The 16,416-nt window shown below is 41.1% G+C and overlaps 1 protein-coding gene across 1 annotated transcript in view; it reads right to left on the bottom strand.

The window, feature by feature from the left end:
- MACF1 (microtubule actin crosslinking factor 1) overlaps window positions 1-16,416 on the bottom strand; it is a 280,203-nt gene that overhangs the window by 108,721 nt on the left and 155,066 nt on the right. The window contains 5 exon segments of the mRNA XM_036348376.1: window positions 311-399; window positions 402-451; window positions 453-514; window positions 1,795-2,028; window positions 2,860-3,009. Of these exon segments, the coding sequence (XP_036204269.1) occupies window positions 311-399; window positions 402-451; window positions 453-514; window positions 1,795-2,028; window positions 2,860-3,009 (585 nt within the window).

The following is a 16,416-nucleotide window of genomic DNA, read 5'->3' as shown; positions in this document are numbered from 1 at the left end:
ATTGAAGTATCATGAATGGATGAGACTACCAAAGGAAAGTATATTTTGAAAGATGAGAGCAAGTCTAGGACTATGTTAAAAGCTCACCAGTATGTGAAATGGTGCCTGGGGGAAAGGAATACAGATTATCAGGGGCAGAGGAGTGCTATGTGAAGTAGTGCTATGTGAGTATTTCAAGTGCCAAAGCTGCTGAGACATCAAAGAATATGAACTGAGAGGTGCTCCCTGGATTCAGGAGCAAGGAGGTACTGGTGACTCGCTCAGGGCAGAAGAGAGTCCCCAGCACTGTGAGGGCAAGCAACATCCTCACCTTCATCTTCTCATACTGCTTGTCCAGTTTCTCTGAGGCCTGGTTCACGCCCATGTGGCCGTCAGTGGTATCCAAGGCGCCTTTCTCCAGGCTAGCTCCTGACAGCTGCTCCATCTGTCCACCAGGTGACCCCACTGAAGCCACCCAATCCAAGAGAGCATCAATCTTACTCCTGTTCTCTGCCAGTTCCTTTGCTGCTTTACTCTGAAAGGAGTAAAGGGAGTCTAATGAGAAGGCCTTAGATACTCAGCTATTATAGGTTACAGGTGAAGTCAAGAGGAAAATGTTTATGCTAAAGAAAATGAGAGGCTCTAAGACTGGGTATAGTCAATCTTTGAACCCACAAAAAAGAACGAGCAGCTAAATCTGTTGAAAAAATAATTACTGAAAATAATCTCTAGATTTTTGTGTATATCTTACTGCTTTAAAAGATAGGGAGAGCCTTTGCCAGTGTGGCTCAGTTGGTTGGAGCATTGTCCCATGCACCACAGGGTCACAGGTTCGATTCCTGGTGAGGGCATATACCAGGGTTGTGGGTTCACACAGGAGGCAACTAATTGGTGTTTCTCTCTCTCTCCCTTCCTGTCTAAAATCAATTTAAAAAAAAGGGGGGGGGGAAATCCTAGGATTTAAAGGCCCTTATTTTATTAAGAGGTGATTTAATCCTGACACCCCAGCAAGGCCTCTCGGCATTCTTTCTAGGCATGCAAAAGTGATACACTGGCTTGGCAGGGTAAGAGATAACACAGCCATACTCAATTACCTGGCTGCGTCTTCCTAAGGGAAATACAGACTTCTCCTATCCTTTCCTCTGCCAAACAGAACACCGAGTACTAAAACAATTTTATGACTCAAGTATTTTAATTGATTAAAAAGGATATGCCAAGGGATACATTCACATAGTTCAGACTTCATCTTCAGGTAACTTATTTCTATTTTCTCTACCTCCCTGTTAGCTTCAGAATCCATGGCTGGACAAAGGATTCTAATTCAATCTGCCAGTGCCAAGTAGGGTGCAGAAGACCATTTGAGACTTCACCTTCTCGTGGGTTTACCCCAGTGCCATGATCTCCCTGAAACTACAGTGAAAAAGCTTGGAGACTCCCCAGATACTTCCCCCCACACTCCTGGATCACCAGTCTAGATTCATGTAAGAAACATGCCATTTGCATTTTCCTCCCAGGGTACCACCCTTCCTCACTAAATTCTTTCTGACATTTTCCTATTATTCAGAATACTAAAAATACAGAATGCCAGATTTTTTATTTTTTTTGTAATATAAACTTCCTACCAATTATTCCTGACTTAAAGTTTTTCAGAATATTAATGAAAATAAAGTACTAGCTCACAGACCTGTTCCTGGAACAGCCCCTTTTCATGACTCTTGCTCTGTGTAAGGCAGTTCCTCCTCATCACCTTTCATTTGTGTAGGTGCTAATATTTTCTTTTTTGAAAAATACCAAGTGTCACAGCAGTCTGGTTACCTTTTCAGTCTCCTGCTGTAAGGCTGATGTCACTACTTCCTCTAGCTCCTTCTGGGCCACCCGCGTCCGTGCCTGAAGAGCCTCATACTGCTCCTTCGCCTGATGAAGTTTTTCCCGAAGAGTTGTCAACTCCTGGGGGCTCAGCTTGGTCTGGTTCTCTTCCAGGAACCCTTCAATGTCTTTGACAACACTGGCAAATGAGGCGGCACGATTCTGAATGTCGTCCTGTAAATCCTAACACATGAAAACAGGAATGGCAGAGCCTTCAACTTTAGTTGCCTAAGACCTAATAGGACGAAGGTGGAATGACTGGCATTGACTTATCTGCAACAGATGTATGTCGCTAATATTTAATTTTTTAAGCAAAATTTAAATTTAAATTTCTGAGAAAACATTTAGTGAAGACAAAAAAGGAGACCCATAAACATGGTGAATAGCAGAGATTTTTATTTTGTAATGAGTTATCCTCAAAGAGATCATTCTCCTATAAAGAAGAGTTGACAGTAGTATTCTAGCTGAGCCCTTCCTACTCTCCTTATCCTCACTGTAGCCTGTAAGAACCAGCAAGGTGTGGGTACTGCCTAGTCTCCAGCCTCATCATTCCTAATCTTCCTTTTGTTCTTTTTAGCCCAACTGACCTAGCTTTCTTTCAGTTCTGGAATATGTGGTGCTTGATCCCATTCCCACCTGAAGACAGACACATAAGCCTCAGCCTGCATATTCTCTTCCATCTCCCACCCCTGCATTCCTTAACCCCTACACATCGTTCATTTCTCAGGTTAAGGGACATTTCTTCAAGGTAATGTTTTCTGACATTCTGGACTAGATTGAGTCTCTGTTATATGTTCTCATGTAACTTTTCCTTTATATGTATAATAGTTAGTAATTATTTGTACATTTTTGTGATTATCTATAATATCCATCTCTTTCACTAGACTGTAAGCATCATGCGAGCAGGGTTATTTACCATTATATTGCTAACACTAAGCACGTGCCTGGCACATAAGCAAGCCTTTATAAATATTTGTTGACAAAATGCAAATAAATGAATTAACTTATACTGACCTTCAAGTCACTTTGGTTCTTCTGCAAAGCAGAAAGATCCTGCTGGGAGGCTCTACCTTGGTGGCCTACCAATGCTCTTTCCGCCTGTCCTATCCAGCGGCAAAGATCCTCCAGTTTCTCATGACAAGTATTTTGTTGTTTCTGCAAGGTCTAATTAAAATGCAAAGGGGCCAAAAGACAATTAATAATCCTCGTTTTACAAAAACAAGGTAACTCCCTGAAATATAAAACAAGGTTACAGCTTAAGATGGAAAAGTTGGTGAGAGACTAGAACAGGAAAAAGCACAGAATCATATTTAAAAAGCTCCCCTCATCTGTTGATCTGGGTCTGTGGTCTGGATTATAATGAGGGGTAATTTCAGGTGAGAATGCTTCCAGGTTTTGGTTTGGGAGCTCCTTTGCCAGACTGCTGTTATTATCCTTAGAAATGGAACAAAGAGCCCAAATGCTTAAAAGCCAGAGATGATAATAAATAGTGGTTCTGACCAATTCCTCTACCAGAACCAGTGGTTCTGATCAATTCCTATTAGTCAAAATATGGAAAATTATAAGGATGTACTAGAAGGAAACTAAATCAAGAAACTGGACAATTTATAATCTAATTGAGCTTCTTAATAATTTAGCAGACTTATAAATTCAACGTCTCACAAATGTAGACACCCTTTAAATCGGAATGAGGGGCTTGTCTATTTTGAGAAAGAAAGTGCCCAACATTAGCAACTGGCTGTCGTTCAGTTGTCTACACTGATATCAAAGAGAAAAGCCAGGCCCAAGGGGAGGGGGGGAATATGTTTCTGTGCCTGATCCCAGATCTCATCTCAGTTGCCTGACACGGAAGCACCTGACTGAGCAATTGAGCATGATGTGTCCTCCTGACCATCCTTCTGAAACCATTTTCCACCAGTTTCTACCTTCTGATGGCATTTTAGTCACCTGCACTTACAAACAGGTGCCAAAACTGGCCCTCTCTCCCCTCTTTAGGACAAATGGAAGGGCTCTGCAAGAGAACTCCTAAGAGCTCTTCAGTTGTAAAACGGGATCTTCATGGGTTAGGATGGGTGCAGACTGAATCTGAAAAAAGCAAAGCAAACAAGTTAACACACAGACATACACATGCATTCAGGGCAAATATAGAGAAGCAGAACATTTCCGACAATTACAAGGTTAATAAACATTGTGGAATTAATTATGTGCTCAGAGAATGTTCACATGCAGTTGTAGCACCGATTGCAGCTCAGAGGCCTACCCTGGATCTGGGCTGTGTCTTACTTAAGATGGCTCAGACCAACGCTATTTCAGTAACTGTCCATAGGCGATATACATTTCTAAGTGAGGACAGTGCAAATTTTCAGATTTGAAAAGTAACCTAAACTATTTCATTAGTATTTTATTTAGATTTTAATAGAGTTGAAACAACTAAGCAGTAATGGGGGGCATATAAAATTGACTAACCTAACTTCCTTTAAGCCTGACTCAAAAGCTCTATTCTACTTTATACAATATTTAATAAAGCAGATCCTGAGATGGATTTGCTGGTGGTGATAATGACAATTCTAATATCATCTTGCTGAATTCCAATTTATTATTCAAAGAGCAGAAATGGTATAAGCATCATTCGTGGCATTCTAAGGTTGTTACCATTAATACAATAATGTTAACTTTTGCAAGAAAGGGTCACAACGAAAAGTGGTAGGGTGGTTAGTTTTTTCCCAAAAATGTATCACCGCTGCTTCTACACATGGTTTTCCAAAATAAGCACCGGGCACGACAGTGTGAAGAAAGGTGCTGGAAAATAATGATACTTTAGAGCAGCAGTCACCAATGGGTGGTCCGTGGACCACTGGTGGTCTGCGAGGTCTGAAAGGTTGGCGGCTGCTGCTTTAGAGAGCCTAAAAAATTAATATGATTCTGATAAAAATTTCCTTGTCAGCTGCTGGAAGGTTGTCAAGGAATCTGAGTGTTAATCATTTGAAAAGCCCAGAATAAAACTGACTTTAACACTTCTTCTCAAGGGTCAGAGTATCTAAATGTTTTTAACAGCCTTCAAAAGAAGGCTAAGGGAGAAAAGAGGGCTGGGATGTGATTTTCATTGGAAAGTCAGAGACAATGAGACACAGTGTGGGGAGAGTCTTATAAAAAAGAAAATATTTGCACATGCATACACATGTAAACACATGTATTCTCTCACACGCATACATAAAACCAAAACATGGCAAGAAAAACAGCCTGCTGTAAACTGGCCTGAATGACATGAAATTTCAAAATTGGTAAACGCAGGCTCCTGGAATCATGGTAGATGTATTCTGGCCAGAAAACCCAAACACAGGACATCCCAAAAGACAAATTGGGCCCAGCTGCTGGTTCAGCCTGACCTTGACCAGGGCTGCCTGCTCCACTTGTTGACGATGACCCTGCAAGGCATTCATCTGAGCTGCAGTGTGCGCCACAAGGTCCTGGAAAGACCCCTGCAGTTCATTCAGAAGCCTCAGCATCTGCCGGTTCTGCTGGGGGGACAAGTCCTGGGCATGCTCGGAGAGAAAGAACTGGACATCGAACGCAAGAGCATCCAGCTGAGATTTCCTTTCAGCCATGGGCTGTTTCAAATCCTAAGGTAAGTAGAAAAAGGGGGGAAAAAGAAATAAAATTTCGAATTCTCTACTGAAGCAGAAACTGTTGGTTTTAATAAAAAACCAACATAATCAATGAGAGGCTAATTTTCTGTATTGTTGTAACTGACACTGATCATCCCTAGAGCCAAATAAGCACTGGAAGTCTCCCTCCCGCACTTCTGGTCTCTCCACACTCCTCACGAGTTATCATTCAGCTTCCTTTAATATGTACTGGCATCCAAATGCAGCAAGCTTTCATGTGTTTACGTTAACAGAACTACATCAGAACTGATCTCAGATCTCTGATTTTTTTTTAAAGTTTGAAAAGTACAACATCAATTTCTGGTCTGGGCTATATCTGCCTAATTTATTTGTATTTGTCCAGCAGTTATTGGTAGGTCAGAAGTGAGAAAATATCCAATTTATTTGTGGTTCATTAAAACATGGTTTTTACAGTAAATAATGTTGCTTATACATTTTACAACTGTGAAGGATTACAGTCTTTCTTATATAATAGTTACAGTGCTCCCTTAAAGCAGTAATAAGTGCCTAAACACTATAATTATCTATTTTCAGACCATTAAAAGCATGCAATTTTCCCACAAAAATGTAGTAGCCATCAGCTGTTACACTGGATATTTCAATGGCAATAAAAATAATTAAGATATCTCTATCTCGCCAAAACCAGTTTGGCTCAGTGGATAGAGCGTCGGCTTGCGGACTGAAGGGTCCCAGGTTCGATTCCGGTCAAGGGCATGTACCTGGGTTGCGGGCACATCCCCAGTGGGAGATGTGCAGGAGGCAGCTGATCGATGTTTCTCTCTCATCGATGTTTCTAACTCTATCTCTCTCCCTTCCTCTCTGTAAAAAATCAATAAAATATATATTAAAAAAAATATATCTCTATCTCTATCACTTTGAAACTGAGAGCAGCCATCAACCCTGCAAGGCAGGCTGGGAGGGCTTCTTGGCTATTTATCATTAGACCATGCTTCCTTCAACTGTGAACACATGGACTGGGAAACTATCACTACGAAAACAAGGCTTAGACTGTGGCTTTCTTCCCATGAAACAATTCATATAACTTACAATGGGGGGAGGAACCAATGCATGCATGAGATGCTACGTTTTTATATCTTATACTAAGTCACAGAGATTTTTCTCACCCTTGCTTCTTATAATACCCTGCAGTGAACCAGAGTCTGCTACTCATTCCCCCAATGATATCTTGGATAAAAGGGTATAAAAGAAGAAGGCAGGTCAGTTCTTACAAGATAAACAGGAATGAAGTTGTATACGAGGAGCCTGACCATGGACAAACCTTTGTCTGCTTCTCTTAAGTCTAGGGAAAAGGGAGAGGGTGGAACAGAAGGAGGGGACATCTCTGGTTCTGCTCTGACTTTAAAGAGTTTAAGCAAAGGATGGAAAAACCTGTGTGAATAATATCTAATAGTATCTTAAGTATAACTATCGCTCCTGCGCCCCTCCCCAAAGGAACAATGTTCAGGAGAAAATTCTCTGGCTCATATGTATCTCAGAGCCTGTATCTTTCTCTCACTGACTTATGAAAAGCACCAATTAATTTGGGGCTTAACAAGAAAAGCATCTCTCTAGATCAGGAGTTGGCAATCTATAGTGCTGGCCAAATGTGCCTGTCAACTATTTTTGTAAATAGTTTTATTATAACACATCCACGACCATTCATTTATGTACTGTCTCTGGCTGCTTTCATGTTTCAATGGCAGGGCTGAGTGGATGCCAGAGAAATGGGCCATTTTGAGTATGACCTACAAGACCTAAAATATTTACTATCTGGTCCTTTACAGAAAGTTTGCCAAGCCACAATCTAGATCATTGACCAAAAATTCGCCTGAAATTGATGTGTGTGCATAGGATTAGATCTTGGGCAAAACAGAAACAGGAACAGACATTAGATGCTCAGTTATAAAGAGGCCATTGGCCGAAACGGGTTTGGCTCAGTGGATAGAGCGTTGGCCTGCGGACTGAAGGGTCCCGGGTTCAATTCCGGTCAAGGGCATGTACCTGGGTTGCGGGCACATCCCCAGTGGGAGATGTGCAGGAGGCAGCTGATCGATGTTTCTCTCTCATCGATGTTTCCAACTCTGTCTCTCTCCCTTCCTCTCTATAAAAAATCAATAAAATATATTAAAAAAAAAAAAAGAGGCCATTGATAATAATAGGCCATTCTGCAGACTCTCTCAGAGAATAGCTGAAAGGAAAAATAATCATAATGACTGAAGTGCCAGAGGTATAATAACATAAAAAACGAAACATAACAGACTTTATTATCTCTGAAATGAAAAATTAAATTTTCCAAGAAAGGTAAGTACTGGTTTCTGTGGCAGGAAAATTGACAACTCAAAAGACAAAAGCTTGAGAATGGGTGCAAATTTTACCTCACATTGGTGGAGACACTGATTCAGGCTGTCAGCATCTGTTTCACTGCTACATTCCTTGCTATTCAGAATGAGAATGGTATTGCCAACCCAGGTTTGCAGATTCTGAAGTTTGCCTTGTAGCTGTTTGTGCTGATTTAACACTCTAGTCTAAACAAATAAATGGCAAATTAGATGATAAAAGTCTCCAAACCTGCCCGGACTTGGTGAATAAAACAAGAAACTACCTTTTTTACTTCCACAGCATTCTGCAGCTGGAGTAGTCTGGAACTCCAGCTGTCACTCACGGAGTGGAGGGACTTTTGAAGATTCTTGGCATCCTTCTCCAGAGCCTTCAGCAGTTGAGCAGGGACTTCTTGAGGCTGGCTGATGATAATCTGACTCACACACTCCAATTCCTGACTCACCAAGGTGGACAGATCCTTTAGCTCCTTGTCTAACACCTGAGGGGATACAATAAAGTTCCCTTCAAAATCAAGACTAGAAATCTTGCTATATCGGATCAGCTGTGAAGACATTTTTCTCTCACCTCATGCCTATAAAGGCTTCAGGGCTTCTAAGGTGTTTTGATATACAGTCAACAGTTTCTTTGGTTCTCACAATCACTAATTCTTGAGGTAGGTGTGTAGATATTATAATTCTGGATTTACAGAAGAGATGCCTCAGCACTTAAATGTAAAATTGTGTCTGAGGTGAGCCAGACAGTAAGCAATAGAGCCAGGACTTGGATTCAGGTATTCTGACTCAAGTCAATGCTGGGTCCACTATAGCTTGCTGCCTCTCTGAGAATGTCATTATGTCTTATTAATATTATGTAAAATAAGTCAATCAAAAAGGACAACTCCCCCTCTAAATTCCAAGGGGGCAGAACCAAAGAGCATAAAAATAACCCAAGCCAGCCTTCCTACTCAGCTAGTCTACAGTATTCTAATCTTCAGTAGAGAAGCCCGAAATCCTGTTAAGGTATGGAAAGCTAGATAGCTCTTCTGGGCATCCTCCTTACTTCCCCTTCAGCCACTACCCAAGGTCATACTTGGATATTGAGAGATCTGGTAAACCTCTACAATCTCCGCCCTCATTGTGTCTCCAATCCTGTGACGACTCTTAACCGCCAGGTTTGGTGAAAGCTACTCTTCCTTCCTCTCAAGGCTGCCTAAGTCTATGTCCTCAGGAACCTCACTCCATCAGTGATCACTTCCTCTCTCCTCTAACTTCAAGTTCTCCTTTTCTTCTTTCTCCTCAGCCCCGGAAATCTACTCAAAAGATTCCTCTTTCAGTCCATCTCCTCCAGCCAGTGTCCTACCTCCTTCCTTGCCTGCGCTTCCAAGCTTCTGGAAAGAACGATGTACATTAATTGTCCCCACCTTCCAATCTCCCATCTATTCTCACTGCAACCTAGTTTAAAGCCCACCAAACCACTCCGCTGAAACCACTCCTATCAAGTTTACTAGTGACTTTCAGGTGCTAATCCCCCTTTTGCCCTCACTATACTTGGTCTCCCTACTGTAGTTAACACTGCAGACTACTCCTCCCTTGAGTCTCTTCTGTAGTCTCTTCTGTTGTAGTTTCTGTGAACCAGTATTTCCCAGTCAGAGGTCTCCAGTTACACCTTTCCAATCTATTTTTTGTTCTTTAAATCATGGTGTGTTGAACATGTTTTTTCTTCTCTACTTCCTCCAAATTGGTGGGCCTGGAGAAAGGAAGTCTCTGGGAACTTACCTTGGCCTGACATCGCAGATCCTGTAGCTCTGCCAGGCTACGCTCCACAGGTTGAATCTGTTTGGTCCTCATTTCAATGTCTCGTAATAGAGACAGATAGGAGACCAGCTTCTCATCATGCTCTAGACAGAGTCGCCGGTTAAATATATTCTGTGAAGCCAAAAAGAAAACTCACTCAGGCCTGACATTCTCCTGCTTTTGAAAGCAGGCTGGATCTTATTGATAAATAGAAATTTTTATTACACTTAGGGTGGGATGAAATAACAGGCTATTTTGTCTATGTCTTCTCAAATCAATAGAGAAAAAAGTGATTTTATTAACTTCCTCCAGGAGCAGAAGCTCATAATTATCAATCTGTAAGCATCCTTTTAGCAAAGTTTCCAAAACTTATTCTAACTTTAGACAGCATCACCCCAGTATTTCAAATTAGCTTCAATGTTAGTTTCTACATTAAAACCCTTGCAAATTTCAGGAAAACATCTGAGCCATTGCCTAAGTTTCCAACAACTGTGTTAAAAACAAATAATGGTAAATTAAGTTATACTGTTTTTTGAATTTTTATAAGAGTTTGAGCCAAACTGATGACAATTTCTGGAAAGCAAGATCTCAAATACTCCCCAAACTAAGTTATACTTTATAGAATTATCTAATGTCCTGAAATATATGCATGCATATAATTATTCATATGTAAACTCAGTATCCAGTCAAAAATTTTATCATTAAACCAGTTATATCTTTAAAAAATACACACACACACACACACACACACACACACACACACACACACAAAATGCAACACTGGGAGACTTACTTTAGTTGCTCTGGAGGGCTCCGTGCTTACACCTTCATTTCCCTTTCCCCTCGGTGCGGTCAGGGAGGGAGTTTGTTCACTTCCAGGACTTTCTCTGAGCTTTTCTGGTGGTGTCTCCTCATCCACCTTCATTGTAGGGTATATGAGGGGCACTGTCTTTTCCTCACTGGTCTCTGCAATAGCAGGACTCATGGTGGCACCCTGTTGCTCGGTACTCTTTTTTTGAGATACATCTTTGGACAATTCCTCTGGAAGAAGAGACACGAAGACCCTGGGAACTCCCTGAGTCACTATACCTTCAAAGGACCCTGCTTCTGCACCTGTAACTATAGGGTTTGACATTTCTAGAAATTTCTCTCCAGTTATTTCCTTAGTTGCTACCATTTTAGATTCAAGAATCCCATAAAGTTCACTATCACTTTTGCTATCCTGATGATGAAAGTCCTTTCTGACTTCTTTTGGGTCTACTATAGAATCTACAATTTCTTCTAATTTAAGAGCTTTTGTTGAGTCAAAAGGTACTTCTTGGTATGATTTTTCTTCATGTTCATTAGATGACAAGATCAGATCTTTGGTTTCCTTAGTCTTAGAAGTAATACAGGAATCTTCACGATAGTTGGTCTCCTGTCTGGTGGTTCCTTGAAAAGACTTGTCTGTTTTGGAAATTTGGGATGTGTCAGCAACTTGGGCTTTTCCAACTGATTCCTGGTAGTGCAATGGTCTTGGGGTCACAGAAGAGAATGCTTCACTCTGAGCCCCTCTTGTAATTTCTTGTGATAAATTTTCTTCTGGTTTTACAGTTAAGCAGAGGCTTAAATTTTTGACTTCTCTTTCATTGACTTGATTAGAGTTGAAAAATGTTGAAGCATCTTGATTTCTTACGGAAACTCCTTTGGGTATCATTGGGGAAGAAGGGTCCTCAGCTTTACATAGAATAGAAAATCGCATCTCTCTATCAGCTTCTTTCCCTCTTTCAATTATGGCAATTTCCACTGGTTGACTCTTTATACTAGAGTCATGGTCACTTCTAATGGCAGTTTCTTGGTTCAACTTTACTTCTGAAAGAACTGTTGGTCTGCACGTTTTGACACTGTCTCCTATAACTATCACCTTCTTCTCTCTCTTCCTTTTCTCCCTAGTATTTGTTGCTTTCTGAATAACCTGCTCACTCAGAAATTTGCCTAAAGTTTCACAATTTGATTCTTGTGCTTCTGAAATAATTTCTCTTTGGTTTTCCCTTATGTTTTTATTATCTAAGTCTGCTGCAGACTGTTTCATATGAGAAAGAATTTCTATTTGTGACACTATTTTTTCCTGCTCTTCATTTGTATTTTTTTCTATGTTGGTACTAGTCACCTCTTTGAGTTTAGAATCACAAACTTCTGAGTGAGGGCATGTCACTGAACCTCGGCCCAATGATTTGCCTTTACAATCACTAGGAATTATTATACTGACAGACTCTTTAGCATCTGATGAAGCTCTCTTCTTATCTTGATCCTTACACTCGAATTCTTTTAATGAAATTTCCCTGCCCTTTGTTGCCTGCTCCTCACCAGAAAGTCTCCTTTTAACCTTTTCTTGTGCAGACTGACTTCCAATTTGAAACAATTTTCCATTTTCTTCTTTATCACAACTCATTTCTGCAGTCTGATTAGAAGCAATTAACATTTCCTTCCTTAGAAATTCCTTCTTCAATTCACATACTTCAATTCCATCTTGCTTTTCAATCTGAGACCCCTGATCACTGGACTCTAAAGTATCTATTTGGATCAAAGTTGCCAGTTCAGGGCTAATAAATCCTTTCTCAATAGCTTCCTTTAAAGTCACTCTTTGATCATTAAATATGTCAATGATTCCTCCATTTAGTACCTGATGAGATGCAATAGTTCTGACCATGTTTTCATCCACCAATTTCTGTTTCAAAACTGATGCCAATGTCAGTCCTTGTCCTGTAGCAGTATCTATGATTCCTCCATTATTTGCCTGAGCTTCTAGAACTTTCAGTGTTGATGCAAAGTCTACTTTTCCCAGCTGAGTTGCTTGAGACAATGTAAGAACTTTGTCACTCACTCCATCTTTAATGTCTGAGAAAGGAATTACTTCTAGATATCTCTGTCCAGATTCAATATCAATCTTACATTTCTTTACCAATTCCGAATAGGGAACAATTCTGTGATTCTCAGGATCTACAATCCTATGCATCAATCCTGAAGACAATATTGCTTTATTAGTTAATAATCCTTCTTTTTCAGCTTCTGCCAAGGTCAATCCCCGGCCAGAAATCAGATCCACAAAGCTTTCAGTCAATGCCTGAATTTCTTGGATTTCTCCTTTCAAGTCTGGGTTAACAAGATCTAATTTTATAGCTTCAGGGAGGGAAATAGTTTCCTTTGTTTCAGGATGAAAAAACTGATGGAGACTTATGTTCTCAACTTTTTTGAGTTGCTTGGCTAAATCTTCATCAATGATGCCATGTTTAAAGGCATTATCAACAGAAAGTCTCATCCCAGATATATGGTGAATGATACCTCCATCTACCACCTGTTTAGTCAACAACTGAATGGCCTCCTCTCTCTCCAGAAATCCTCTGTCAATGGACTGCATAACTGTTAGAGGGGCCTTGCTATCAGGGGCCATAATTCCAGTTGTTTCCATTTGTAAGCTAATTAATCTCTCCCTAACTGTTTTTTCAGTATCTTTGCCTTTGGAAGCTTTTTCCAGATTTATAAGCTCAGTCTGGTCAGCACTGTCCACCAAGCCAAGATTTAAGGCCAAAGTCACCGAAACCTTTTTGCCTCGTTTCAGGTCAATGATTCCACCCGTCACCACCTGCCCCTCTAAAATTCTGGTGGCTGTCTGTGTGTCAAGTAGTCCAACTGCAACTGCTTCCTTCACGGAGCAGAGTGTGTGGGTACGTGGGTCTAAGACACCACTAATAGCTTTGTCTGCCATGAGGACATTATGCAGCAGTTTCTCGTCCATCAGACCTTCACCAATGACTTCTTCAGTCGTCAAAGATTCGCAAGTCTGAGAGTCAAAGAAACCCCGAAACATGTTCAGCTTTCCCATGAGTTTCACAGCAGTGTGACTGGGCACGATACCGCTGGCTATGGCTTCATTCAGTAACAGCTGTTGACCTGTTTGTTCATGAAAGATACCACCATCGAGTAATTGTGTAGATAATCTGTGTAAGGTAGCTTCTTCAAGCAATTCTGAAGGAGGACTGCATGACAAGGAGGTTTCACGACCATGATCTGCCTCATCTGTTTTTTCTAACATCATCATACTACCACCTATCATGTTTTGTTCTTCTGGACTTTGTTTATGGTCATCCTTACTTCCTTTGTCCAGAGAATGAACATTCATGTCATTTTCAGACTTGAGTTCTGAGTCTAAATCTAGAGTTTTCTCTACCTGAAATTGTGACTTCTTGCTCTGGGATTTTATGAGAGGTCTTCTAGTTTTACCCGGAATATGTTCAGTTTCAAGTGGGTTTGCTTGTTCTTTCTGACATATAAAGGAAGCATTTCTGAGAGTCTGCCATTCTTCATTCGGTGTTTCATTAGAAACAGGATCTTTTTCTACCACCGTGGTCACATCTTCTGTTTCCTCAGGGGGTACTACAAGGAGAAATCCTCTGCTGATATTTTCTCTGGTAGACACTTCTGTTAGATCTTTCTTTTTGGTACCTACTAACTGCCATTTAAACTCTGATTTAACTTGACCTCTGACCTTCAAAGTATCAATGTTTGGATTTCTCACTTTTTGTTCTCCTACAAATAGGTCTTTTTCAGGGTTCTCTGTAGGGGAACCTTCTGTTACTATAATGGTCTCTTTGCCTTCTGCTTCCATGCAATTTGCTTGATTGGGATATTCTTTGTTCTGAGAAGAGTGGAATTCACGTGACCGCACAGTCAGCCTATCACAGAAAGTTTCTGTTGTTTCCACATTCACTGATTCTTCTAATTCCCTGGAAGTTTCTGGTTTCTGATGTCCAATTCCAAACACTTCTAGAGGATTTGCTTGATATTCACCGTTTGCTATTAGTGTTTCTATCAGCTCATTGTCTAGCAGGAGCACCCTCTGTCCATTCCGCACATTAATGTAGCTGTGAGTCATCAGCTGGAACAACAGCGTATCGCTGTGGCTTGCCATGCCCTCAGTTTGGCCCTTGCTGCTCGACAGACCTGATGCTCCAGGATTAATGTTCAATTTGCTTTGTTCTGAAGAATCTGCTAATTGCATGTGGGGCATCACATCAGGTATGCAAATTGATTTTAAGTTATTGGCAAGATCTTTGTCCAATATACCATTTTCTATTGCCTTATTCCAGGACCAAATCTCTGTGGTTGCTGGTAGAAATAGAGCTTTAATATGCTGTCGTTCACTAAGGATTTTATGAGCTAGCTCACTAGACACAATACCTTGTTCCAGGGCATCTGTCATTGGGAGGATCTCTCCAGATTCAGGCCATAGCAACCCCATGAATGACCAAAGGGACTCCAGAATCACAAGGGCAATCTTAGCAGCTACTAGATCACTGCTCACTGCTTCATCTATCGATAGCCTATGCCCCGTGACAGTGTCTATGATACCTCCTGTCTGAAGCTGCCTTATGAGAATAGCACAGGCCATATCTTGGTCAATCAAATTATGTCTTACAGCCTCTTCCACTGTAAGTCTGTGTCCTGTTCTTGGGTCTACTATGCCACCAGCAAAAAGCTGAGCTTCTAGCAGCCGGACAGTGACCTGCCTATCTATTAGGCCTTCCTGAACTGCACGGAAAATGCTAACCTTCCGGCCTGATTTCAAGCTCACCATTCCTCCTGCCAATTGCTTGACAGGCAGCAATTTCAACCCTGATTCTTGGTGGACAATACATCTCTGAATCAAATCCAGCAAGCCGACTTTCTCAGCTGTGTTGGGGTCTATCAAATTCTTGGATGATCTCAGGTGAGACTCTAACTCTGAGTGAAGCCATTCAGAAATGAGGCCTTGATGAAAAGCCTCCTCTAGGTTAATAAAGTCCTCATTAGGGGGGAGACTGAAGCCTCCGGTTGCCAGGTGAGCTTCTAAGATTTTCAGTCCAACTCTCTCACTGATAATTTTCTTCTCAATTGCTTCCACTACAGAAAGAGGGCCTTTGCTCTCACTAAACCTGCTTATTAAGGACAGCGTATCCTGTAGCTCCTGGAGCTGCTGGTACATCTGGTGATTAATGAGGTTTCTGGCCAGGCCCTCCTCCAGAGAGAGCTTTTCACTGGTCTCAGGGGCAATGAGGCCAGACATGATAACCTGGGATTCCAGGAGCACCAGGCCTGTGTCCTGGTCAATGAGGCCCTTTTGCATGGCTCTGAAGATGGGAAATATCTCCACCGTGCCTAGGTCAATCACCCCAGCAACTGCTCTGCAACCCTGAAAGAAAAAAAATGAAAAAGAAAACTAAATTAGAGAAGCACAAGTGTTGAAAGGAGCTATTCAAAGAATGATACTACAGGGTAGGGCAAAAGTAGGTGTATAGTTCTGAGTATGCGAAACAATTTATCCTTGTATTATCACTTACTGTAGTATTTTCCACATGAACTGTAAACCTACTTTTGCCTCACCCTGTATATCAAATTCTGACCACAAGAAATATCCAGCCTGGGAAGGGCCCCAAAGTGTAGGAAATACTCTGAAGCCTGACAGAGTTAATGCTAAAAAAGAATTTGTCTAAACTGCAGAATGTTTTACATGGGCAGAAGAAGTTCATAGATTACTTGAGGGATGACAGCATTAAGCATATCTGAGTGACAAGCTCTACAAAGTAGCAAGCAGTGAAAGTGACAGGACAGCTATTTCTAGGACTAACTCACCACAAAGGTTCTTAAGACACATACCAGTTCCCAAAAATGAGAATTCAACCCCATATAACAACTTCTCAGTGTTGTAGAAGCTTCTTGAAGTAGTATTTTCCTGCTGATGAGTTCAGCAGGACCAGTCCACAGGACTAGAAGAGAGA

The sequence above is a fragment of the Myotis myotis genome, unplaced genomic scaffold, assembly GCF_014108235.1.
Source record: "Myotis myotis isolate mMyoMyo1 unplaced genomic scaffold, mMyoMyo1.p scaffold_m19_p_2, whole genome shotgun sequence".
Lineage (NCBI taxonomy): Eukaryota > Metazoa > Chordata > Mammalia > Chiroptera > Vespertilionidae > Myotis > Myotis myotis.
This window is presented reverse-complemented; position numbering and strand designations above follow the sequence as displayed.